This window comes from Loxodonta africana, chromosome 7 (assembly GCF_030014295.1).
Source record: "Loxodonta africana isolate mLoxAfr1 chromosome 7, mLoxAfr1.hap2, whole genome shotgun sequence".
Taxonomy (NCBI): domain Eukaryota; kingdom Metazoa; phylum Chordata; class Mammalia; order Proboscidea; family Elephantidae; genus Loxodonta; species Loxodonta africana.
This window is the reverse complement of record NC_087348.1, coordinates 22,492,489-22,519,924: the sequence shown is the minus strand read 5'-3', so window position 1 is coordinate 22,519,924 and position 27,436 is coordinate 22,492,489. Positions and strand designations below refer to the sequence as shown.

At 39.2% G+C, this 27,436-nt stretch overlaps 1 protein-coding gene across 1 annotated transcript; it reads left to right on the top strand.

The window, feature by feature from the left end:
- Positions 1 to 8,415: 8,415 nt before the first annotated feature.
- On the top strand, positions 8,416 to 17,471 carry LOC135232038 (olfactory receptor 4A47-like). The gene is made up of 2 exons (XM_064289321.1): positions 8,416 to 8,496; positions 16,817 to 17,471. The coding sequence occupies exons 1-2, from the start codon at positions 8,416 to 8,418 to the stop codon at positions 17,456 to 17,458; spliced, it is 723 nt and encodes a 240-aa protein (XP_064145391.1). The 3' UTR covers positions 17,459 to 17,471.
- The last annotated feature ends 9,965 nt before the right edge of the window (positions 17,472 to 27,436 follow it).

Below are 27,436 nucleotides of genomic sequence, written 5' to 3'. Positions count from 1 at the left end.
TTTCTAGCGCACATGAAACATTCTCTAGAATAGACTACATATTAGGTCATAAAACAAACCTTTGCAGAATCCAAAACATGGAAATATTACAAAACATCTTCTCAGACCACAAGGCCATAAAGTGGAAATCAATAACAGAAAAATCAGGGAAAAGAAATCAAATACTTGGAAACTGAACAATACCCTGCTCAAAAAAGACTGGGTTATAGAAGACATTAAGAAGGGAATAAAGAAATTCATAGAATGCAACGAGAATGAAAACACTTCCTATGAAAACCTCTGGGACACAGCAAAAACAGTGCTCAGAGGTCGATTTAAATTGATAAATGCACACATACATAAAGAAGAAAGAGTCAAAATCAGAGAACTCTCCCTACAACTTGAACAAATAGAAAGCGAGCAACAAAGGAATCCATCAGGCACAAGAAGAAAACAAATAATAAAAATTAGAGCTGAATTAAATGAATTAGAGAACAGAAAAACAATTGAAAGAATTAACAAAGCCAAAAGCTGGTTCTTTGAAAAAATTAACACAACTGATAAACCATTGGCCAGACTGACAAAGAAATACAGGAAAGGAAACAAATAACCCGAATAAGAAACGAGATGGGCCATAACACAACGGACCCAACTGAAATAAAAAGAATCATATCAGATTCTTACGAAAAATTGTATTCTAACAAATTTGCAAACCTAGAAGAAATGGATCAATTCCTAGAAAAACACTACCTAAACTAACACAATCAGAAGTAGAAGAACTAAATAGACCCATAACAAAAAACGAGATTGAAACGGTAATCAAAAAACTCCCAACAAAAAAAAAGCCCTGGCCTGGACGACTTCACTGCAGAGTTCTACCAAACATTCAGAGAAGAGTTAACACCACTACTACTAAAGGTATTTCAAAGCATAGAAAAGGACGGAATACTACCTAACTCATTCTATAAAGCCACCATATCCCTGACACCAAAACCAGGTAAAGACACCACAAAAAAGAAAAATACAGACCTATATCCCTCGTAAACATAGATGCAAAAATCCTCAACAAAATTCTAGCCAATAGAATTCAACAGCATATCCAAAAAATAATTCACCACGACCAAGTGGGATTTATACCAGGTATGCAAGAGTGGTTTAGTATTAGAAAAACCATTAATGTAATCCACCATATAAATAAAACAAAAGACAAAAACCACATGATCTTATCAATTGATGCAGAAAAGGCATTTGACAAAGTCCAAAACCCATTCATGATAAAAACTCTCAGCAAAATAGAAATTGAAGGAAAATTCCCCAACATAATAAAGGGCATCTATACTAGTTTTTTTTTTTTTATACAAAGCCAACACCAACAGCACTCTAAATGGAAAGAGCCTGAAACCATTTCCCTTGAGAACGGGAACCAGACAAGGATGCCCTTTATCACCGCTCTTATTCAATATTGTGCTAGAGGTCCTAGCCAGAGCAATTAGGCTAGACAAAGAAATAAAGGGCATCCGGATTGGCAAGGAAGAAGTAAAATTATCTCTATTTGCAAATGACATGATATTATACACAGAAAACCCTAAGGAATCCTCCAGAAAACTACTGAAACTAATAGAAGAGTTTGGCAGAGTCTCAGGTTAAAGATAAACCTACAAAAATCACTTGGATTCCTCTACATCAACAAAAAGAACATCAAAGAGGAAATCACCAAATCAATACCATTCACAGTAGCCCCCAAGAAGATAAGATACTTAGGAATAAATCTTACCAAAGACGTAAAAGACCTATACAAAGAAAAATACCAAGTACTAGTGCAAGAAAATAAAAGGGACCTACATAAGTCGAAAAACATAAATTGCTCATGGATAGGAAGAGTGAACATAGTAAAAATGTCTATTCTACCAAAAGCCATCCATACATACAATGTACTTCTGATCCAAATTCCAATGACATTTTTTAATGTGATGGAGAAACAAATCACCAACTTCATATGGAAGGGAAAGAAAACCCGGATAAGTAAAGCATTACTGAAAAAGAAGAAGAAAGTGAGAGGCCTCACTCTACCTGATTTTAGAACCTGTTATACAGCCACAGTAGTGAAAACAGCCTGGTACTGGTACAACAACAGGCACATAGACCAATGGAACAGAATTGAGAACCCAGAAATAAATCCATCCACATACGAGCAGCTGATATTTGACAAAGGCCCAGTGTCAGTTAATTGGGGAAAAGATAGTCTTTTTAACAAATGGTGCTGGCATAACTGGATATCCATTTGCAAAAAAATGAAACAGGACCCATACCTCACACCATGCACAAAAACTAACTCCAAGTGGATCAAAGAGCTAAACATAAAGACTAAAACGATAAAGATCATGGATGAAAAAATAGGGACAATGTTAGGAGTCCTAATATGAGGCATAAACAGAATACAAAACATTACTAAAAATGATGGAGAGAAACCAGATAACTGAGAGCTCCCCCAAATCAAACACCTATGCTTATCTGAAGACTTCATGAAGAGAGTAGAGACCACCTACAGACTGGGAAAAAATTTTCAGCTATGACATCTCCGACCAGCACCTGATCTCTAAAATCTATATGATTCTGTCAAAACTCAACCACAAGAAGACAAACAATCCAATCAAGGAAGTGGGCAAAGGATATGAACACACACTTCACTAAAGAAGATTTTCAGGCAGCTAACAGATACATGAGAAAATGCTCTCGATCATTGGCCATTAGAGAAATGCAAATTAAAACTACAATGAGATTCCATCTCACTCCAACAAAGCTGGCATTAATCCAAAAACCAGAAAACAGTAAATGTTGGAGAGGCTGTGGAGAGATTGGAACTCTTATACACTGCTGGTGGGAATGTAAAATGGTACAACCACTTTGGAAATCTATCTGGCATTTTCTTAAAAAGTTAGAAATAGAAATACCATACAACCCAGAAATCCCACTCCTCGGAATATACCCTAGAGAAATAAGAGCCTTTACACGAACAGATATATGCACACCCATGTTTATTGCAGCACTGTTTACAATAGCAAAAAGCTGGAAGCAACCAAGGTATCCATCAACGGATGAATGGTTAAATAAACTATGGTGTAGTCACACAATGGAATACTATGCATCAATAAAGAATAGCGACGAATCTGTGAAACATTGCATAACATGGAGGAACCTGGAAGGCATTATGCTGAGTGAAATTAGTCAGATGCAAAAGGACAAATATTGTATAAGACCACTACTCTAAGATCTTGAAAAATAGTATAAACTGAGAAGAACACAATCTTTTGTGGTTATGAGGGGGGGAGGGAGAGAGGGTGGGAAAGGGTTATTTACTGATTAGTTAGTAGATAAGAGCTACTTTAGGTGAAGGGAAGGACAATACTCAATACAGGGAAGGTCAGCTCAACTGGACTGGACCAAAAGCAAAGAAGTTTCGGGGATAAACTGAATGCTTCAAAGGTCAGCAGAGCGAGGGTCGGGGTTTGGGGACTATTGCTTAAGGGGACTTCTAAGTCAATCGGCAAAGTAAATTCTATTTTGAAGACATTCTGCATCCCACTTTGAAGTGTGGAGCCTGGGTCTTAAATGCTATCAAGCAACCATCTAAGATGCATCAATTGGTCTCAACCCACCTGGATCAAAGGAGAATGAAGAACACCAAGGTCACACGATAACTATGAGCCCAAGAGACAGAAAAGGCCACATGAACCAGAGACTTACATCATCCTGAGACCAGAAGAACTATGTGGTACCCGGCCACAACCGATGACTGCCCTGACAGGAAGCACAACAGAGAACCCCTGAGGGAGCAGTAGAACAGTGGGATGCAGGCCCCAAATTCTCATAAAAAGACCAGACTTAATGGTCTGACTGAGAACAGAAGAATCCTGGTGGTCATGGTCCCCAAACCTTCTTTTGGCCCAGGAGAGGAACCATTCCCGAAGACAACTCATCAGACATGGAAGGGACTGGACAATGGGTAGGAGAGAGATGCTGATGAAGAGTGAGCTACTTGTATCAGGTGGACACTTGAGACTGTGTTGGCATCTCCTGTCTGGAGGGGAGATGGGAAGGTAGAGAGGGTTAGAAACTGGCAAAACAGTCACGAAAGGAGAGACTGGAAGGAGGGAGCGGGCTGACTCATTAGGGGGAAATTAAGAGTTTGGAGTAAGGTGTATATAAGCTTATATGTGACAGACTGACTTGATTTGTAAACTTTCACTTAAAGTAGAATAAAAATTATTTTAAAAAAAGATGGCCTGAAACCAAAAGAAGCCTGAACTCGATTGTAAAAGCAAATGTGAAACAACTAATATGAGGTTTAAAAATGAGCCGATTCTGTGAAAGAAAATATCATGAATTATTTAGATAAATATTTTACAGTTTGTGTTTTGGAAGGGAAATAGTGAAAAAGCCTTCACAACATTTTGATTCTCAATTTGTTATATTGGCCTGGTTCATACAGCATAGATGAACTTTGGTTTGCCATATTTTGTTATGCTTTGAGTTCATCATTTCAATTCCTGAAAAAGCCAGCCATGTAAATACTCAAGTAGACAAACACTGTCTGTGGTAAGGGCAAATGTCTGTGGACAGTTTATTAACATATGAACTACAACACATATTGTTGAGTCATTCAATGGGTACAACACCAAGGGTGGCTCTACCGTAATTAAACTCATTGGGACCTTAATCTTAATTCTAAGACTAGATTCTACATCTCCAGAGATGTCACAAGGATAGTCACTGACATAGAACATGTCTTATATGACCAGGTTGTCAGGAGAGAAAATCAAAACACAACAATATGATGACAAATGACACAAAGGGAAGAGTCCATGGTGGGCAGAATCTGAATGTGTAAAAATCATGACATTCAAAACAGACAGTCCTTTGGTGTGTAAGTTTAAGCTATGCACTTGTAGATAACATTTGAACTCACTTCCAGAGGACCATGAAAATTGATTTCAGAACAAGTTACTGAAAACTTGATTTAAATGCATAAAAAGGAGGGTTCTCGCCTGTGATGGATTCAATTGTGTTCCCTAAAATGATACGTTGAAATCCTAATGTGGAAAAGTATAGTTGAATGGTGGTACAATTTGAAGAATGTATCCCATGTCACTGAATTGTACATGTAGAAACTGTTGAAATAGGGTATGTTGGCTCTGTATATTTTCACCAAAATAAATAAAACTAAATAATAAAATAACCTAGAAGTTAAGAGCTAATAATTACTGAGCTGAAGAAATCAATGTCTACAAGCATTTTGGGACCAACTTCAGTCAACCTAGCCTGTACTTCTTTTACAAGACAGAAAATCAAAACTCTGGGTTATGTACCCACGGCCCACTGCCATTGACTGGGTTATCTAGAGGAGCAAAACCAGTGAAATGGCTCACACAGTGGTGATTGCTGGCAAGTCCCAAATCTATTGGTCAGGCATCAGGCTGGAGGCATCTGCCCACATGGTTGCAGGGGCTGAAAAACCCAAAATCAGTGGGCCAGATGGCAGGCTACTATCTCACATCCCAAGAACCAGATATCAGAAGATGATGAGTCAGAGGCAGGATCAAGAGGGAAAGAACTCTGCCAGAACATCCATATATATTTGATGCAATCCACACCCTCAACGTAACTCCATTTTCAGCTGATTGGCTGCTAACAACAGATCACATCATGGACAATAATTACATGTCTACTGAATCACTGAGAGTCATGGCCTAGCAAAGGGAACACTTAACCTTAACCATCGCAGTCCACCTCTCATCAACTTGACAATGGTACACATCTCCTTAAACCATATCATAATCTCTAAGAAAAAACATATTACATGTAACATGATACAACTAACATGTGTACAACCAAAAACGCATTAGCCCCATTACATCTTATATTCCACCTTATATTTTATAAGTAATGGAATAAGGGAGGGAAGAAAACAAAGTTAATTGCTACATATATATCTATTTGTACGTACATACAGAGAGAGAGAGGGAGCCTTGGTGGCACAGTGGTTAAGAAATTGGCTGCTAACCAAAAGATCAGCAGTTCGAATACACCAGGTCCTGCTTGGAAACCTTACGGGGGCAGTTCCAGTCTGTCTTACTGGGTTGCTATGAATCAGAATCAACTTGACTGCAACATGGTTTTATATACATGTATGTGTGTGTATGTATGTATGTGCATGTACACATATATGTATGCATATGTGTATATATATACATTTATACACATGCACACATACACATATAACAAAACAAGGAAGAAATACTAAAAGCAATTACAGTTTTTGTTTCTGCAACTCGTCACGTTGTCATAGCTGGCATTTAGAACTACCTTCTTCCACCACCCATTCTGTATTCTCTTTGCCCTCAGCAAGCACTTAGGCTGACTGTGGCTCTTTGCCTGGTGGAGTGAGCCAAACTTTCCTTCCTGAAGGGTCTGGGCCATTAGCAGTCATATTGGAAGTGGGTTGCTGTAGTTTTCCATTAACTTTCATCACAGGGCATGGTAGTACTAAGTGATGCGCTAAGGGATCTCCTATATTTCAGACATACTCTTCTTTATCTCCATTATGCAATATCAATCAGATTGCCTCTTTGTAATCTGTGTAACCAGGATCAGCCACACCAACCAATATAGTAACACCCTTCTTTGCCCGATGATCCGGAGGCATGAGGATCCCAAAGTGGCCAGGCAGCATTCTTAACTTCCAGTGGAATCAAAGTTTTGTCTCCAGGTGGGAGGAGCATTCCTCCTTTTGTAGCTAAGACCTCTAGACCTGCAGAGAATAGGGTAGCAAGAACGGAAAGCAAAAGTTTTGCAGGTGGGTCTCCAGGGTAATAGTGATATCACTTCCATCTCCACCCCTTGATTCCAGGACCTTTGAATCCAGGCTATGAGAGAAACAGCACCAAATATAGTAGAATGATTGAAAGCATACACAGCCTCCTAGAGAACATTGCCCCAACCCTGCAAGGTATTGCCACTTGGCTGATACCATATTGTGTCTTTAGAAGGCCGTTCCATCTTTCTACCAAGCCAGCAGTTTCAGGATGATGGGAAACGCAGTCACACCAGTGAATTCTCTAAGATGGGCCCACTGCCACACTTTCTTTGTTGTGAAGTAAGTCCCTTGATCTGAGGTGACACTGTGTGGGATACCACAACAGTGGATAAGGCATTCTGTAAGTCCATGGATGGTTATTTTGGCAGAGAAGGCAAATCAGCAATCTGGTAATTGTGCACAAAGAAGGCAGATCCATATCCAGAGTAAGTGTCTATCCCAGTAAGTACAGAACACTGCTCATTCCATGATGGAAATGTTCCAATTTAATCAACTGCCACCAGTTCATCGTCTCTAGGAATGGTGCCATATCAGGGACTCAGTGTTGGTCTCTGCTGATGGTAGAGTGGGCACTCAGCAGTGGCTGTAACCAAGTCAGCCCTGGTGAGTAGAAGTCCAGATTTGATTCTCAGTCCATTATGCCAGCTTGACTTTATACAGCATAGTTGAACTTTGGTTTCCCTGAAGGATGGAAATTAGTTCCATGTCTGTTTTTGGAATCTATCATTTCAATTCTTGAAAAAACCAGTCACACAAATACTCATATAGACAAACAAGCTCTGTGGTAAAAGCAAAAGTCTATGGACACTTTATTTACACTTGAAGTGCAACGCATATTGTTGAGTCATTCAATGGGTACAGCACTAAGGGTGACCTACCATAATTAAACTCATTTGGACTTTAATCATGATTCAGAGAATAGATTCTGCATCTCCAGGTCCTAGGGGGAATAATCACAATGGAACAATCTGAGGTCAAATCATCCAAAAGGGAGAGTCCAGGGTGGACAGAATTTAAATATACGAAAATCATCACCTTCAAAATAGGCAGTTCTATTGGATGTGTAAGTGTAAGCTATAAATTTTCAGATGACATCTTAACTCACTCCCAGAGGACCATGAAAGCTGATTTCAGAGCAAGTCATTGAAAACTTGATTCAAATGCATGTAAATCAGAGTTCTCACCTGTTGTGAATTGAATTGTGTCCCTCAAAATGATAAATCGTAACCCTCGTACCTGTGAATGTGACTTTGTTTGAAAATAGGGTTTATGAAGATGTTGTCAATTAGGTTAACATTAGGTCTTGCTGTAGGTGTGTGGGTCCCACTGTATTCCTAAAATGAGGAGAAGATACACAGAGACAGACAGACATGAAGGTTACCATGTGATGCGTCAGTTGCAAGCCCAGTAATGGCTGGAACTACCAGAAACTAGGAAAGAGGAGTAGACCCATTTTTCAGTCAAAGCCTCAAAAGTAATCAAGTTACCCTAAGGTAGGATTCTCAGCCTTCAGAACTGTGAGACAATAAATTTCTGTTGTTTAAATCTACCCACTTTGTAGTATGGCGTCCCGAGGAAACTGTATCCCCCAACGAATAAAAGTCTTGAGTTTGTCACAGAAAGAGTTTCAGACAGGCAAATTGGTAAGATTTGTACTGAACATGGAGAAAAAAGTATGAAATATTTAAAGGGTAACTTCAAAATCCATGAGTTCTTATCATACAGCCCTTTCTGAGGAAAATATTACCACTTTTTGTTTCTACACAAATTTTCAAAGATCTGTGTTGGTGTGGGAAAAGGAAATTCCATCACTTGGAAATGTACATAAAGAGAAGGAAGACTAATAGGATTTGTAGAGTTCTGGTTGTTTTCTTTACATTTTCTCCCTTTCTGCCTCGACTATCCAAACCAAATCCACTGTTGTTGAGTCAATTCTGACTCATAACAACTCTGCAGGACAGAGTAGAGCTGCCCCACAGGGTTTCCAAGACATAAGTCTTTACTGAAGAAGACTGTCACATCTTTCTTCCTTGGAAAGGCAGTTAGGTTGGAACCTCTGGCCTTTCAGTTAGCAGTGCTGAAGCACTACACCACCCAGACTCCTTTCTACATTTTTATTAAACCTTGTATTTCCAGGGAAAGCAATAGTCCCAGAATGAAAAAATCACATTTCATGTCATCTTTTGATAATTAAAATGTTCAGCAACGTACAAGTGAAGTCATTAATTGTGACTTGCAGGAGGAGAGATGATTCATTGGGAAGTCAAATATCCTTTTACCCTTTCTCCTTGATGCTTCTCTAGATCTCAGACAAGTTGTCCAGAGCTCCAACAGCCATCCTGTGACCGTGTTGGTACCATAAAAATGCAAGTCAAGAGATTGGGAAATAAGAGTCCTGCTCTGCTTCCCTCTCCCCTCCCCAATATTGTTTAGGCTTTTGGGGGCCCTTTTTTTGGGAGGTACATATAAATTTGAGGAATGATTTTTTTTTCCATTTCTATAAAGAAAGCTATTGGAATTCTGAGGAGGATTGCATTGAATTTATGGATTGTGGTAGGTAGTATTGACATCCTGACAATATTGAGTCTTTGAATCCATGAGCATGAAGTGCCCTTCCATTTATTTAGGTCATCTTTACTTTCTTTTGGAAACCCTGGTGGTGTAGTGCTTAAGAGTTTGGCTGCTAACCAAAAGGTCAGCAGTTTTAATCCAACAGGCACTACCTAAATTGTTTTAGTACTGTTTTGTTTTTGTTTTTTAATAATTTTTATTGTGTTTTAAGTGAAACTTTACAAATCAAGTCAGTCTGTAACACATAAGCCTATATACACCTTACTATATACACCCATTTACTCTCCCCCTAATGAGTCAGCCACTCCCTCCCTCCAGTCTCTCCTTTCATGACCATTTTGCCAGTTTCTAACCCTCTCTACCTTCCCATCTCCCCTTCAGACAGGAGATGCCAACACAGTCTCAAGTGTCCACCTGATACAAGTAGCTCACTCTTCATCAGAATCTCTCTCCAACCCATTGTCCAGTCCCTTCCATGTCTGATGAGTTGTCTTCGGGAATGGTTCCTCTCCTGGGCCAAAAGAGGGCTTGGGGACCATGACCACCAGGATTCTTCTGTTCTCAGTCAGACCATTAAGTCTGGTCTTTTTATGAGAATTTGGGGCCTGCATCCCACTGTTCTCCTGCTCCCTCAGGGGTTCTCTGTTGTGCTTCCTGTCAGGGCAGTCATCGGTTGTGGCCGGGTACCATCTAGTTCTTCTGGTCTCAGGATGATGTAAGTCTCTGGTTCATGTTGCCCTTTCTGTCTCTCGGGCTCATGGTTATCCTGTGACCTTGGTGTTCTTCATTCTCCTTTGATCCAGGTGGGTTGAGACCAATTGATGCATCTTAGATGGTCACTTGTGTGCATTTAAGACCCCAGACGCCACACTTCAATGTGGGACACAGAATGTTTTCATAATAGAATTTACTTTGCCAATTGACTTAGAAGTCCCCTTAAGCCATAGTCCCCAAACTGTTGCTCTTGCTCCGCTGACCTTCAAAGTGTTCGGTTTATTCCGGAGACTGCTTTTGTTCCATTCCAGTTGAGCAGAACTTCCCTGCATTGAGTATTGTCCTTCCCTTCACCTAAAGTAGTTTTTATCTACTAACTAATCAGTAAATAACCCTCTCCCACCCTCTCTCCCTCCCCCTCTCATAACCACAAAAGAATGTGTTCTTCTCAGTTTATACTATTTCTCAAGATCTTATAGTAGTGGTCTTATACAATATTTGTCCTTTTGTAACTGACTCATTTCACTCAGCATAATGCCTTCCAGATTCCTCCATGTTATGAAATGTTTCACAGATTCGTCACTGTTCTTTATCGATGCATAGTCTTCCATTGTGTGAATATACTATAATTTATTTAACCATTCATCCATTGATGGACACCTTGGTTGCTTCCAGCTTTTTGCTATTGTAAACAGTGCTGCAATAAACATGGGTGTGCATATATCTGTTCGTGTAAAGGCTCTTATTTCTCTAGGATATATTCCGAGGAGTGAGATTTCTGGGTTGTATGGTAGTTCTATTTCTAAATTTTTAAGAAAACGCCAGATAGATTTCCAAAGTGATTGTACCATTTGACATTCCCACCAGCAGTGTATAAGAGTTCCAATCTCTCCACAGCCTCTCCAACATTATTTATTTTGTGTTTTTTGGATTAATGCCAGCCTTGTCGGAGTGAGATGGAATCTCATTGTAGTTTTAATTTGCATTTCTCTAATGGCTAATGATCAAGAACATTTTCTCATGTGTTTGTTAGCTGGCTGAATATTTTCTTCAGTGAAGTGCGTGTTCATATCCTTTGCCCACTTTTTGATTGGGTTGTTTGTCTCTTTGTAGTTGAATTTTAACAGAATCATATAGATTTTAGAGATCAGGTGTTGGCCGGAGATGTTATAGCTGAAAATTTTTTCTCAATCTGTAAGTGGTCTCTTTACTCTCTTGGTGAAGTCTTTAGATGAGCATAGGGGTTTGATTTTTGGGAGCTCCCAGTTCTCTGGTTTCTCTTCATCATTTTTGGTAATGTTTTGTATTCTGTTTATACCTTGTATTAGGGCTCCTAACGTTGTCCCTGTTTTTTTCTTCCATGATCTTTATCGTTTTAGTCTTTATGTTTAGCTCTTTGATCTGCTTGGAGTTAGTTTTTCTGCATGGTGTGAGGTATGGGTCCTGTTTCATTTTTTTTGCAAATGGATATCCAGTTATGCCAGCACCATTTGTTAAAAAGACTATCTTTTCCCCAATTAACTGACACTGGGCCTTTGTCAAATATCAGCTACTCATATGTGGATGGATTTATATCTGGGTTCTCAATTCTGTTCCATTGGTCTATGTGCCTGTTGTTGTACCAGTACCAGGCTGTTTTCACTACTGTGGCTGTATAATAGGTTCTAAAATCAGGTAGAGTGAGGCCTCCCACTTTCTTCTTCTTTTTCAGTAGTGCTTTACTTATCCAGGGCTTCTTTCCCTTCCATATGAAGTTGGTGATTTCTTTCTCCATCACATTAAAAAATGTCATTGGAATTTGGATTGGAAGTGCATTGTGTTAATAAATGGCTTTTGGTAGAATAGACATTTTTACTATGTTCACTCTTCCTATCCATGAGCAATTTATGTTTTTCAACTTATGTAGGTCCCTTTTATTTTCTTGCACTAGTACTTTGTAGTTTTCTTTGTATAGGTCTTTCACATCATTGGTAAGATTTATTCCTAAGTATTTTATCTTCTTGGGGGCTACTGTGAATGGTATTGATTTGGTGATTTCCTCTTCGATGTTCTTTTTGTTGATGTGGATGAATCCAAGTGATTCTTATAACCTGAGACTCTGCCAAACTCTTCTATTAGTTTCAGTAGTTTTCTGGAGGATTCCTTAGGGTTTTCTGTGTATAAGATCATGTCATCTGCAAATAGTGATCATTTTACCTCTTCCTTGCCAATCTGGCTGCTCTTTATTTCTTTGTCTAGCCTAATTGCTCTGGCTAGGACCTCTAGCACAATGTTGAATAAGAGTGGTGATAAAGGGCATCCTTGTCTGGTTCCCTTCCTCAAGGGAAATGCTTTCAGACTCTCTCCATTTAGAATGATGTTGGCTATGTATAGATGCCCTTTATCATGTTGAGGAATTGTCCTTCAATTCCTATTTTGCTGAGAGTTTTTATCATGAAAGAGTGTTGGACTTTGTGAAATGCCTTTTCTGGATCCATTGATAAGATCATGTGATTTTTGTCTTCTGTTTTATTTATAGGGTGTATTACATTAATGGTTTTTCTAATATTGAACCAACCTTGCATACCTGGTATAAATCCCACTTGGTTGTGGTGGATTATTTTTTTGGTATGTTGTTGAAATCTATTGGCTAGAATTTTGTTGAGGAGTTTTGCATCTATGTTCATGTGAGATATAGGTCTGTATTTTTCTTTTTTGTGATGTCTTTACCTGGTTTTGGTATCAGGGATATGCTGGCTTCATAGAATGAGTTAGGTAGTATTCCATCCTTTTCTGTGCTTTGAAATGCCTTTAGTAGTAGTGGTGTTAACTCTTCTCTGAAAGTTTGGTAGAACTCTTCAGTGATGCCGTCCAGGCCAGGGCTTTTTTTTGTTGGGAGTTTTTTGATTACCTTTTCAATCTCTTTTCTTGTTATGGGTCTATTTAGTTGTTCTATTTCTGATTGTGTTAGTTTAGGTAGGTAGTGTTTTTCTAGGAATTCATCCATTTCTTCTAGTTTTTCAAATTTCTTAGAATACAATTTTTTGTAATAATCTGATATGATTCTTTTAATTTCATTTGGGTCTGTTATGATATGGCCCATCTCGTTTCTTATTCGGGTTATTTGTTTCCTTTCCTGTATTTCTTTTGTCAGTCTGGCCAATGGTTTATCAATTTTGTTAATTTTTTCGAAGAACCAGCTTTTGGCTTTGTTAATTCTTTCAACTGTTTTTCTGTTCTCTAATTCATTTAGTTCAGCTCTATTTTTTATTATTTGTTTTCTTCTTGTGCCTGATGGATTCCTTTGTTGCTCGCTTTCTATTTGTTCAAGTTGTCGGGACAGTTCTCTGATTTTGGCTCTTTCTTCTTTATGTATGTGTGCATTTATTGATATAAATTGAGTTCTGAACACTGCTTTTGCTGTGTCCCAGAGGTTTTGATAGGAATTGTTTTCATTATTGTTACATTCTATGAATTTCTTTATTCCCAACTTAATATCTTCTATAACCCAGTCTTTTTTGAGCAGGGTATTGTTCAGTTTCCAAGTATTTGATTTCTTTTCCCTGATTTTTCTGTTATTGATTTCCAATTTTCTGGCCTTGTGGTCTGAGAAGATGCTTTATAATATTTCGAATTTTTGGATTCTGCAAAGGTTTGTTTTATGACCTAGTATGTGATCTATTCTAGAGAATTTTCCATGTGCACTAGAAAAAAAAGTAGACTTTGTAGCTGTTGGGTGGAGTGTTTTGTGTAAGTCAAGGAGGTCAAGTTGGTTGATTGTAGCAATTAGGTTTTCCGTGTCTCTACTGAGGTTTTTACTGGATGTCCTATCCTTCTCCGAAAGTGGTGTGTTGAAGTCTCCTACTATGATTGTGGAGGTGTCTATCTCACTTTTCAGTTCTCTTAAAGTTTGTTTTATGTATCTTGCAGCCCTTTCATTGGGTGCATAAATATTTAATTTGGTTATATCTTCCTGGTCAGATTGTCCCTTTAATCATTATGCAGTGTCCTTCTTTATCCTTTGTGGTGGATTTAACTTTAAAGTCTATTTTGTCAGAAATTAATATTGCTACTCCTGCTCTTTTTTGCTTGTTGTTTGCTTGATATATTTTTTTCCATCCTTTGAGTTTTAGTTTGTTTGTGTCTCTAAGTCTAAGGTGTGTCTCTTGTAGGCAGCATATAGATGAATCTTGTTTCTTTATCCAGTCTGAGACTCTCTGTCTCTTTGTTGGTGCATTTAGTCCATTTACATTCAGTGTAATTACAGATAAGTATGTGTTTAGTGCTGTCATTTTGATGCCTTTTTGTGTGTGTTGTTGACAATTTCATTTTTCCACTTACTTTTTTCTGCTGAGACATTTTTCTTTGTAAATTGTGTATTCCTCTTTTTCATAGTAGTTGAATTTATGTTTGCTGAGTTGTTATGTTTTTCTTGGTTTTTATTTTGAGTTATGGAGTTGTTAGACCTAGACCTCTTTGTAGTCACCTTAATATTTACCCCTATTTTTCTAAGTAAAAACCTCACTTGTATCATCCTATATCACCTTGTCTTCCTCTCCATATGGCAGTTCTTTGCCTCCTGTATTTAGTCCCTCTTTTTGATTATTGTGATCTTTTACATAATGACTTCAATGATTTCCTGTTTTGAGCATTTTTTTCTTTTTAAAATTAATCTTAATTTGTTTTCGTTATTTCCCTATTTGAGTTGATATCCATATGTTCTGTTCTGTAATCTTGTGTTGTGTTGGTATCTGATATTACTGATTTTCTGACCAATTTCCTTTAGTATTTCTTGTAGCTTTGGTTTCGTTTTGCAAATTCTCGAAGCTTGTGTTTATCGGTAAATGTTTTAATTCCACCTTCATATTTGAGAGAGAGTTTTGGTGGTTATATGATTCTTGGCTGGCAGTTTTTCTCCTTCAGTACTCTATATATGTCATCCCATTGCCTTCTTGCCTGCATGGTTTCTGCTGAGTAGTCTGAACTTATTCTTATTGATTCCCCTTTGTAGGAGACCTCTCTTTTATCCCTGGCTGTTTTTAAAATTTTCTCTTTATCTTTGGTTTTGGCAAGTTTGATGATAATATGTCTTGGTTGTTTTCTTTTGGTGTCAATCTTATATGGGTTTCAATGAGCATCTTGGGTAGATATCCTTTCGTCTTTCATGATGTCAGGGAAGTTTTCTGCCAACAAATCTTCAACTATTTTCTCTGTCGTTTCTGTTATCCCTCCCTGTTCTGGAACTCCAATCACATGCAAATTATTCTTTGTGATAGAGTCCCACATGATTCTTAGGGTTTCTTCATTTTTTTTTTTAATTCTTTTATCTGATTTTTCTTCAACTATTTTGGTGTCAATTGCCTTATCCTCCATCTCCCTCACTCTGTATTCCAATTGCTCAATTCTGCTCCTCTGCCTTCCTATTGAGTTGTCTAATTCTGTCATTTTACGGTTAATCTTTTGTATTTCTGAATGCTGTCTCTCTATGGTTTCTTGCAGCTTATTAATTTTTCCACTATGTTCGTGAATAATCTTTTTGATTTCTTCAACTGCTTTATCATTGTGTTCTTTGGCTTTTTCTGTAGATTACCATATTTCATTTCTGAGGTCATCCCTGATGTCTTGAAGCATTCTGTATATTAGTTTGTTATATTCTGCATCTGGCAATTCCAGGATTGTCTCTTCATTTGGGAAAGATTTTGATTCTTTAATTTGGGGAGTTATAGAAGCTATCGTGGTCCGTTTTATGTGCTTTGATATCAACTGCTGTCTCTGAGCCATCTATAAGATATTGTAATGATTTATTTTATATTTGCTCACAGAATCTTGTTTTGTTTTCTGTCAATATACACAGATGGGCTACTAGATTGCACTCTCTTTATTGTTGTAGCCTTTGAATCACTTATATCCTATTACCAGCTGTTTTGGGCTGTTACCAGATATATAAGCCTAAGAGTCTATTCACTATTCTTGAGTAGAATCTGATTTTCAGTCACCAAGTGTGTGGTGTAGACTGTCACCTATTCACTTAAGGGAGCAGTGGTGATAGTTGTGTGCACCAGATTCTAGTAGCAGCATGGGGTCACACTCCGGGGGGGGGGGCAGGATGCTGACAGGCTTCCCCGAAGTGCCAGTGAGGTAGGTGTGTCTCTATTCCTAAAGCACTCTGGTGGGGAGGCTCTGCAGCTGTACCTTAGGCACCCAATGCATGTACCTATACATATTGGTAGGTGTCACTATCCTCAGACCCCTATGGCAGGAGGCTAGGTGGTTTGAGTGGAGCTTCAGCCCTCAGTTCCCCGTCCTATGTCAGTGAGGGCTCTGTTTAATAGGTAGAGATATCAGACCTGGGAAATTTGTCTTTCCAGTAATCCGCTAAAACAATTACAGTCAGATCACTATCAGAATTGCCTTTTGCATTATAATAGCCACCTTGTTGCCTGCAGGGATGAAAGTCCAAGACTATGGATCTCATATGCTTGGCTGGAGCTGGTTCTGTATTTTTAGTCCAATTTTGGGAAGTCAGGGAAGGATTTTTGGTCCCTGGGTTTTTTGTAGCTGCTTCTTTCAGGGCAGCAGAATGGGTTAGGAAAAGACAAAAAAAAAGAAAAAGAAACCCACAGAGCACTTCACTCTCTGGCCCAGGAAATTCCAATGTTAATGAGGCCACCTGGGTCAGGGAGGGGAGGGATCATATAGATAGGAGAGAGTAGCACCCAGGAATATAGACACTTATTTGGTGGTTCTGAGATTTTACTTCTTGTGATCATGGCCTATGATCGCTACATGGCTATCTGTAGACCCCTGCATTATATGATGATCATGAACCAACAGGTGCGTGTTCTGCTGCTGCTGGTGACCTGGGTTGGAGGTTTTGTGCATGGTATAGCTCACCTTCTCTTTGTTTACAATCTTCCCTTCTGTGGTCCCAATGTTATTGACCACTTTTGCTGTGACATGTATCCATTATTAAAGCTTGCTTGCACTGACAGCGATGTCATTGGTCTCACTGTGATTGCCAATGATGGGGTAATATGTGTGGTCACATTTATGCTGCTACTCATCTCCTATGGAGTCATTATGCACTCCCTGAAGAATCTTAGTCAGGAAGGGAGGCGCAAAGCTTTATCCACCTGTGGCTCCCACATCACCGTGGTGGTCCTCTTCTTTGTCCCTTGTATTTTTCTGTATGTGAAACCTCCTTCCACCTTACCTATTGATAAATTCTTGACGGTGTTTTGCACTCTTTCCACACCTATCTATAATCCCTTAATCTATACTCTGAGAAATTCAGAGAAGAAAAATGCCAAGAAGAACCTTTGGACCAGAAAAAGAAAATGAAGCAACACGCAAATGCATCACTTACTTTGAATAAAGGTTTTCCCTTCCAGGAAAACAAAAGAAAAAACTGAAATCCACTGCCATCCAGTCAATTCCAGGAAAGCTGCGAGTAATTATTTAATTGTAGTAAATATTTCCTCAAGTCATCATGATTGTGCATGATGAAAAACATTTATTAGGATACCTCCAATGATTACTTTTGTTGAAAATATATATATATATTTTATTAACTTTTATTGAGCTTCAAGTGAACATTTACAAATCAAGTCAGACTGTCACATATAAGTTTATATACACCTTACTCCATACTCCCACTTGCTCTCCCCCTAATGAGTCAGCCCTTCCAGTTTCTCCATTCGTGACAATTTTGCCAGCTTCCAACTCTCTCTATCCTCCCATCCCCCCTCCAGACAGGAGATGCCGACACAGTCTCAAGTGTCCACCTGATATAATTAGCTCATTCTTCATCAGCATCTCTCTCCTACCCACTGCCCAGTCTCTTTCATGTCTGATGAGTTGTCTTCGGGAATGGTTCCTGTCCTGGGCCAACAGAAGGTTTGGGGACCATGACCGCCGGGATTCCTCTAGTCTCAGTCAGACCATTAAGTATAGTCTTTTTGTGAGAATTTGGGGTCTGCATCCCACTGATCTCCTGCTCCCTCAGGGGTTCTCTGTTCTGCTCCCTCAGGGCAGTCATCGGTTGTGGCCGGGCACCAACTAGTTCTTCTGGTCTCAGGATGATGTAGGTCTCTGGTTCCTGTGGCCCTTTCTGTCTCTCGGGCTCATGGTTATCCTGTGACCTTGGTGTTCTTCATTCTCCTTTGCTCCAGGTGGGTTGAGACCAATTGATGCATCTTAGATGGCCGCTTGTTAGCATTTAAGACCCCAGACGCCACATTTCACAGTGGGATGCAGAATGTTTTCGTAACAGAATTATTTTGCCAACTGACTTAGAAGTCCCCTTAAACCGTGGTCCCCAAAACCCCGCCATTGCTCCGCTGACCTTTGCAGCCTTCAGTTTATCCCGGAAACTTCTTTGCTTTTGGTCCAGTCCAGTTGAGCTGACCTTCCATGTATTGAATATTGTCCATCCCTTCACCTAAAGCAGTTCTTATCTACTAATTAATCAGTAAAAAACCCTCTCCCACCCTCCCTCCCCCCGCCCCGTAACCACAAAAGTATGTGTTCTTCTCAGTTTATACTATTTCTCAAGAACTTATAATAGTGGTCTTATACAATATTTGTCCTTTTGCATCTGACTAATTTCGCTCAGCATAATGCCTTCCAGGTTCCTCCAGCTTATGAAATGTTTCACAGATTAGTCACTGTTCTTTATCGATGCGTAGTATTCCATTGTGTGAATATACCACAATTTATTTAACCATTCATCCGTTGATGGACACCTTGGTTGCTTCCAGCTTTTTGCTATTGTAAACAGAGCTGCAATAAACATGGGTGTGCATATATCTGTGTGAAGGCTCTTATTTCTCTAGGGTATATTCCAAGGACTGGGATTTCTGGGTTGTATGGTAGTTCTATTTCTAACTGTTTAAGATAAGGCCAGATAGATTGCCAAAGTGATTGTACCATTTGACATTCCCACCAGCAGTGTATGAGAGTTCCAATCTCTCCGCAGCCTCTCCAACATTTATTATTTTGCGTTTTTTGGATTAATGCCAGCCTTGTTGGAGTCAGATGGAATCTCATCGTAGTTTTAATTTGCATTTCTCTAATGGCTAATGATCGAGAGCATTTTCTCATGTATCTGTTAGCTGCCTGAATATCTTCTTTAGTGAAGTGTGTGTTCATATCCTTTGCCCACTTCTTGATTGGGATGTTTGTCTTTTTGTGGTTGAGTTTTGACAGAATCATATAGATTTTAGAGATCAGGTGCTGGTCGGAGATGTCATAGCTGAAAATTCTTTCCCAGTCTGTAGGTGGTCTTTTTACTCTTTTGGAGAAGTCTTTAGATGAGCATAGGTGTTTGATTTTTAGGAGCTCCCAGTTCTCCGGTTCCTCTTTTTCATTTTGGGTAATGTTTTGTATTCTGTTTATGCCTTGTATTAGGGCTCCTAATGTTGTCCCTACTTTTTATTCCATGATCTTTATCGTTTTAGTCTTTATGTTTAGGTCTTTGATCCACTTGGAGTTAGTTTTTGTGCATGGTGTGAGGTATGGGTCCTGTTTCAATTTTTTGCAAATGGATACCCAGTTATGCCAGCACCATTTGTTAAAAAAACTATCTTTTCCCCAATTAACTGACACTCGGTCTTTGTCAAATATCAGCTGCTCATATATGGATGGATCTATGTCTATTCAATTCTGTTCCACTGGTCTATGTGTCTGTTGTTGTACCAGTACCAGGCTGTTTTGACTACTGTGGCTGTATAATAGGTTCTGAAATCAGGTAGAGTGAGGCCTCCCATTTTCTTCTTCTTTTTCAGTAATGCTTTGCTTATCCGAGGCTTCTTTCCCTTCCATATGAAGTTGGTGATTTGTTTCTCTATCACCTTAAAAAATGACATTGGAATTTGGATCGGAAGTGCATTGTATGTATAGATGGCTTTTGGTAGAATAGACATTTTTACTATGTTAAGTCTTCCTATCCATGAGCAAGGTATGTTTTTCCAGTTATGTAGGTCCTTTTTAATTTCTTGTAGTAGAGCTTTGTAGTTTTCTTTGTATAGGTCTTTTACATCCTTGGTAAGATTTATTCCTAAGTATTTTATCTTCTTGGGGGCTACTGTGGATGGTATTGATTTGGTTATTTCCTCTTCGATGTTCTTTTTGTTGATGTAGAGAAATCCAAGTGATTTTGTATGTTTATCTTATAACCTGAGACTCTGCCAAACTCTTCTATTAGTTTCAGTAGTTTTCTGGAGGATTCCTTAAGGTTTTCTGTGTATAAGATCATGTCATCTGCAAATAGTGATAACTTTACTTCCTCCTTGCCAATCCGGATGCCCTTCATTTCTTTGTCTAGCCTAATTGCTCTGGCTAGGACTTCTAGCACAATATTGAATAAGAGCAGTGATAAAGGGCATCCTTGTCTGGTTCCTATTCTCAAGGGAAATGCTTTCAGGCTCTCTCCATTTAGAGTGATGTTGGCTGTTGGCTTTGCATAGATGCCCTTTATTATGTTGAGGAATTTTCCTTCAATTCCTATTTTGGTGAGAGTTTTTATCATAAAAGGTTGTTGGACTTTGTGAAATTCCTTTTCTGCATCAATTGATAAGTTCATGTGGTTTTTGTCTTTTGTTTCATTTATATGGCGGATTACACTAATGGTTTTTCTAATATTAAACCAGCCTTGCATACCTGTTATAAATCCCACTTGGTCGTGGTGAATTATTTTTTTGATATTCTGTTGAATTCTATTGGCTAGAATTTTGTTGAGGATTTTTGCATCTATGTTCATGAGGGATATAGGTCTGTAATTTTCTTTTTTTGTGAAGTCTTTACCTGGTTTTGGTATCAGGGAGATGGTGGCTTCATAGAATGAGTTAGGTAGTATTCCGTCATTTTCTATGCTTTGAAATACCTTTAGTAGTAGTGGTGTTATCTCTTCTCTGAAAGTTTGGTAGAACTCTGCAGTATAGCCGTCCGGGCCAGGGCATTTTTTTGTTGGGAGTTTTTTGATTACCGTTTCAATCTCGTTTTTTGTTATGGGTCTATTTAGTTCTTCTACTTCTGATTGTGTTAGTTTAGGTAGGTAGTGTTTTTTCCAGGAATTCATCCATTTCTTCTAGGTTTGCAAATTTGTTAGAGTACAATTTTTTGTAATAATGTGATATGATTCTTTTAATTTCAGTTGGGTCTGTTGTGATGTGGTCTTTCTCATTTCTTATTCAGGTTATTTGTTTCCTTTTCTGTATTTCTTTAGTCAGTCTAGCCAATGGTTTATCAGTTTTGTTATTTTTTTCAAAGAACCAGCTTTTGGCTTTGTTAATTCTTTCGATTGTTTTTCTGTTCTCTAATTCATTTAGTTCAGCTCTAATTTTTTTTATTTGTTTTCTTCTTGTGCCTGATGGATTCTTTTGTTGCTCACTTTCTATTTGTTCAAGTTGTCGGGAGAGTTCTCTGATTTTGGCTCTTTCTTCTTTTTGTATGTGTGCATTTATCGATATAAATTGGCCTCTGAGCACTGCTTTTGCTGTGTCCCAGAGGTTTTGATAGGAAGTATTTTCATTTTCATTGCATTCTATGAATTTCTTTATTCCCTCCTTAATGTCTTCTATAACCCAGATATCCTTTCGTCTTTCATGATGTCAGGGACGTTTTCTGTCAGCAGATCTTCAACTATTTTCTCTGTGTTTTCTGTCCTCCCTCCCTGTTCTGGGACTCCAATCACATGCAGGTGATCCTTCTTGATAGAGTCCCACATGATTCTTAGGGTTTCTTCATTTTTTTTAATTCTTTTATCTGATTTTTTTTCAGCTATGTTGGTGTTAATTCCCTGGTCCTCCAGATTTCCCACTCTGCATTCTAATTGCTCGAGTCTGCTCCTCTGACTTCCTCTTGCGTTGTCTAATTCTGTAATTTTATTGTTAATCTTTTGGATTTCTGCATGCTGTCTCTCTATGGATTCTTACAACGTGTTAAATTTTCCACTATGTTGTTGAATAATCTTTTTGAGTTCTTCAACTGTTTTTTCAGTGTGTTCCTTAGCTTTTTCTGCAGTTTGCCTTATTTCATTTCTGAGGTCATCCCTGATGTCTTGCATTCTGTAAATTAGTTTTTTATATTCTGTATCTGATAATTCCAGGATCGTATCTTCATTTGGGAAAGATTTTGATTCTTTTGTTTGGGGTGTTGTAGAAGCTGTCATGGTCTGCTTCTTTATGTGGTTTGATATCGACTGCTGTCTCTGAGCTGTCTCTGAGCCATCACTAAGATATAGTAGTGATTTATTCTATATTTGCTCACTGAGTCTTATCTTGTTTTGTTTTCTTTCAATATACGTGGATGGGTTACTAGTTTGTGCTGTCCTGTTTGTTGTAGCCCTGGACTTACTTATGACCTATTTCCAGCTGGTTTGGGCTGTTGCCAGGTATATATGCCTGCGTCTATTCACTATTCTTGAGTAGAATCTGGTTTTGGGTCATCAAGTGTGTGCTGCACCCTAACACCTAACCACCTCGAGAAGTAGTGGTGATACTTGTGTGCACCAGATTCTATTAGCACCTAGGGTTCACACTCCAGGGGGGGCAGGATGCTGACAGGCTTCCCCCAAGTGTCCGTGAGGTAGGTGTGTCTCTATTCCTAAAGTACCTTGGTGGGTCGGCTCCGCAGCTGTACCTTAGGCCCGCAATGCAAGTACCTTTACTGATTGTTAGGTGTCACCCTCCTTAGACCCTTAAGGCAAGAGGCTAGGTGGTCTGGCGGGAGCTTCAGCCCTCAGTTGCCTGGTGTGGGTCAGTTAGGGCTCTGTTGAATAAGCAGAGATATCAGACCTGGGAAACTTTTTTTTCCAGTAAATCCGCAAAAAAAAAATGCAGTCAGATCCCTATCAGAAATGCCTTTGCATTATTACAGCCACCTTGTTCCCTGTAAGTATGAAAGCCCAAGATTTGAATCATATATGCTTGGTTGGAGCTGGTTCTGTGTTTTTAGTCCAATTAGGGAAGGATTTTTGGCCCCTGGGTTTTTTGTGGTTGCTTCTCTCAGGCCAGAAGAATGGGTTAGGAAAAGACCAAAAAAAAAAAAAAAAAAAAGGAAAAGCAAAGCTGCGGAGCCAGAGCCGTTCTCCCTCTGGGTCAGGAAATTCCAATGTTAGTGAAGCCGCCTGGGAAGGGGAGTGGAGGGTTCAGAAAAACAGGAGAGAGTACACCCTGGTATAAAGCCAAAGTCGCTTATCTTGCTTGGGATGACTATTTTATCTGAGATTCCCAAGGGGCGTGTCGCCTATGTGTGCTGGCTGTGTGGAGATTGTTCCGAGGGTCTAGCCCACTGAAGCCGGGGTCAGATCCTCTGCTGCCAGTCCAAAGCCCAACATCAAGGTTCCCCTGCTGGGACGCTGCACTCCCGGGGACTTCTCCTCCTGCCAGCCGCGTCGCCACACCGCCCCGCGGATCGGCTGGGCCCCCTCCTGGGGTTAGTTCAGGGGAGTAGTTCTGCGCCCCGTGTTTGCGCCATCACAAGATGTTGTGTTCAGCTCCCCTGCACCCAGTCCAAACCTGGCGCCAAGGTTCCCCAGCTGGGACGCTGCACTCCCGGCTCCAAAACCAGTCACTGCCCCCCGGGGACTTCTCGTTCCACCAGCCGCATCGCCACGTTCACGTGGACAGGCTGGGCCCCCTCCCGGGGTCAGTTCAGGGGGGTAGCGCTACACCCCGTGTTTGCGCCGTCACAAGATGTTGTGTTCAGCTCTCCTGCGCCCAGTCCTAAGCCTGGCGCCAAGGTTACCTGACTGGGACGCTGGCTCCAGGCTCTGAAAACAGTCGCTGCTTCCCCGTAGTTTTTTGTTCAACGTCTCTGTCACTCAGGTCAACTCTTTAAATCTGTGTTTGTTGTTCAGGGTTCGTAGATTGTCATGCATGTGATCGATTCACTTGTTTTTCCGAGTCTTTGTTGCAAGAGGGATCCGAGGTAGTGTCTGCCTAGTCAGCCATCTTGGTCCCCCTCCAAAAATATATTTTTAAGATTTTTATTTCCTAAGAAAATGTACATACTTTTTTATGTAGAATAGTGCTGTTGAGTCTATAGATTTACATTCTGTGTGATGACTTATGCTACATCTAATGGCAGAAATCTATTTTAGTTGATGGAAGGTTCTCTCATGTCTCTTAAATAAATCTAATCCTTTTTTCACAATTAGTAGTGCTCATTGTCAATTTCAGAATAATACATTTTGAAATATAACATAAAAATGTTTCCTTCCACTCCAAACAGAGATAGAACATATTGCTTAGAAATTTATGTATTTATTTTTGTATCTACAAGATGTTTTAAATATAGTGCTTGCTTATATTGGTTAGCATGTTAAGGTTTATAAGATTGCTTCAGAACTCTAAATTAATTGTAAGGAGGCTAAACATACAAAAAGAATGTGAATGAGCAAGGCAGACAGGCAGAAAACTGAATCTTATTTTCCCAACTGGGAAATCATCTTATCTCCTCAAATGGAGAAGCTTTGGTGTTATATTTGCATAAAGGTGATGAATTCCTCTTCTAAAGTCATTTAAAATACTTAATAAAGGCTTTGTTATTTTTCAATATCCAATCTCCTTCTTGCTCATAGTGTTTCATGGCCTTCTAAAAGGTCCTCAAGGAAAACAAACAAACAAAGAAACCCATTGCTCTCTAGTCGATTTTAACTCATAGTGACCCTGTAGGACAGAGTAGAATTGCCCCATAGGGTTTCCAAGGAGTACCTGGTTGAATCAAACTGCCTACCTTTTGGTTAGCAGCTGTAGCTGTTAACCACTACGCCACCAGGGTTTCCAAAAGGACCTAGACCCTGCCATTCTCATGGAAAATTAGCAAAATCCATAAACAGTGAGCTTCAAGTAAACACTGCAGAACTCGACAATGGATTACTTTGCATGATTTCATTTCAAGAATGATGCTGACCATTCATGCTGTTTCCATCCTCACATCTCTTCCTAGAGGAATGCAGATTTTTAGGCAATAAAGAGGTTGTAATAAAGAGATCATAATAGATTGTTTTATTTGATAGAGGCCTCATTCATTACATCTTTGTGAACATTTTTCTTTTGAATCAGGCTTAAAATATTATTTGCCCCTGTGATAGTATGATAGTAGGAAACTTGTGGTCAAAGGCACTCGTGGTCCCTGCCTCTCTTATTTAGTCTTATTTTATAATGATCTAATGCAATGGGAAACCCTGGCGGTGTAGTAGTTAAGTGCTACAGCTGCTAACCAAGAGGTCCGCAGTTCGAATCCACCAGGCGCTCTTTGGAAACTCTATGGGGCAGTTCTACTCTGTCCTATAGGGTCGCTATGAGTCGGAATGGACTCGACAGCAGTGGGTTTGGCTTTGGATTAAAGCAATGGCGGATTCGGTCCATTTCACTGGTAAAGCACACTGCATGCATGGCTTTGTATCCTGGTATTTATCTCCAGTATTATTACATTGGCTACTTCTTAAAGCATCTCAACCCTTCCTAAGCATAACATTGTTCATCAAATAATATCAAACATTTCGTTGGCCTGAGTTAGCATAACTAAATCCTCCACTTTTGGCTCTTTAGTCAATTTTCAAATTTACGTAGTCGTATCAAGTGGTGAGATAAAAATTCTAATTAATTGTCTATTTATGTTCACTGATTTTTAAGTTACCTGATAGTGGAAAATTCGTTATTTTTGTGCCCTCTCTTTCTTGTGCAACATGTAGGATGTAGAATTGACCCCAGAAACCTTTGTAAATTACTTGTATTTTTGAATTCTCAGTCTATTGGAGTCAGAATTTTACTGAAGAATTTTGATGAACTTTTTATATATTAAATATATGTACCAATTTTCTTTGATATTTGCTACAAATGTTTACCTTACATGTTTTTCATATTGTAATTATGATTGTTTTTATATGCAAATGTTATATTTAAAACGTTTTTACTTTTTGATTTTTTCATTTACATATACTTGAAGAATTCCATTTCCTTTTATTGACTATACATTTTAATCTTTTTTTTTATTTCGTAAACAACTTTTAAAATAATCCTGTTTTCAACCCATCTAGATTATTTTTTTGTGGTGAGAGGCTATCTAAACCTGTTTTGTACAAATCGGTAAAATATTCTGCAAGCATAGATTATTAATTATTTGAAGTATCAATTTAACTTTTTGTCTGTTAATATGTCATTTTATACATACAAAAAATCAATCTTTTCTTCCACTTTTTTTGGTTTATTTCTCTGCCACTAACATACACTATTTCAGTAATCAAATATTTTTTTCATAATTTTTATTGTGCTTTACGCGAAAGTTTACAAATCAAGTCAGTCTCTCACGTGTGAACTAATACACACCTTACTACCTACTCCCACTTACTCTCTCCCTAATGAGTCAGCCTGCTCCCTCCTTCCAGGCTCTCCTTTCATGACTGTTTTGCCAGTTTCTAACCCCCTCTACTCTCCCGTATCCCCTACAGACAGGAGATGCCAACTTAATCTCAAGTGTCCACCTGATGCAAGTAGCTTACTCCTCATCAGCATCTCTCTCCAACCCATTGTCCAGTCCAGTCCATGTCTGATGAGTTGGCATAGGGAATGGTTCCTAACCTGGGCCAACAGAAGGTTTCGGGACCACTACCACCAGGATTCTTCTAGTCTTAGTTAGATCATTAAGTCTGGACTTTTTATGAGAATTTGGGTCTGCATCCCACTGTTCTCCTGCTCCCTCAGGGGTTCTCTGTTGTGTTCCCTGTCAGGGCAGTCATCGGTTGTGGCCGGGCACCATCTAGTTCTTCTGGTCTCAGGATGATGTAGTCTCTAGTTCATGTAACCCTTTCTGTCTCTTGGGCTCATAATTACCTTGTGACCTTGGTGTTCATTCTCCTTTGATTCAAGTGGGTTAAGACTCATTGATGCATCTTAGATGGCCACTTGGTAACGTTTATGACCCCAGATGCCACACTTCAAAGTGGGATGCAGAATGTTTTCATAATAGAATTTGTTTTGCCAATTCACTTAGATGTCCCCTGAAGCTATAGTTCCCAAACCCATGCCCCTGCTCCGCTGACCTTGGAAGCATTCAGTTTATTCAGGAAACTGCTTTTGGTCCAGTCCAGTTGTGCTGACCTCCCTGTATTGAGTGTCGTCCTTCCCTTCACCTAAAGTAGTTCTTATCTACTAACTAATCAGTAAATAACCCTTTCCCACCCTCCCTCACTCCCTCCCCTCTCTTGTAACCACAAAAGAATGTGTGCATCTTAGATGGTCGTTTGTTCGCATTTAAGACTCCAGACGCCACACTTCAAAGTGGGATGCAGAATGTTTTCATAACAGAATTTACTTT

Excerpts from the sequence above, each read along its gene's own strand:
- LOC135232038 (XM_064289321.1), top strand. The coding sequence starts at position 8,416 with ATGGCGTCCCGAGGAAACTGTATCCCCCAACGAATAAAAGTCTTGAGT. Across the intron at positions 8,497-16,816 it reads AGTTTCAGACAGGCAAATTG|ATAGGAGAGAGTAGCACCCA; the intron begins GTAAGATTTGTA and ends GGGATCATATAG.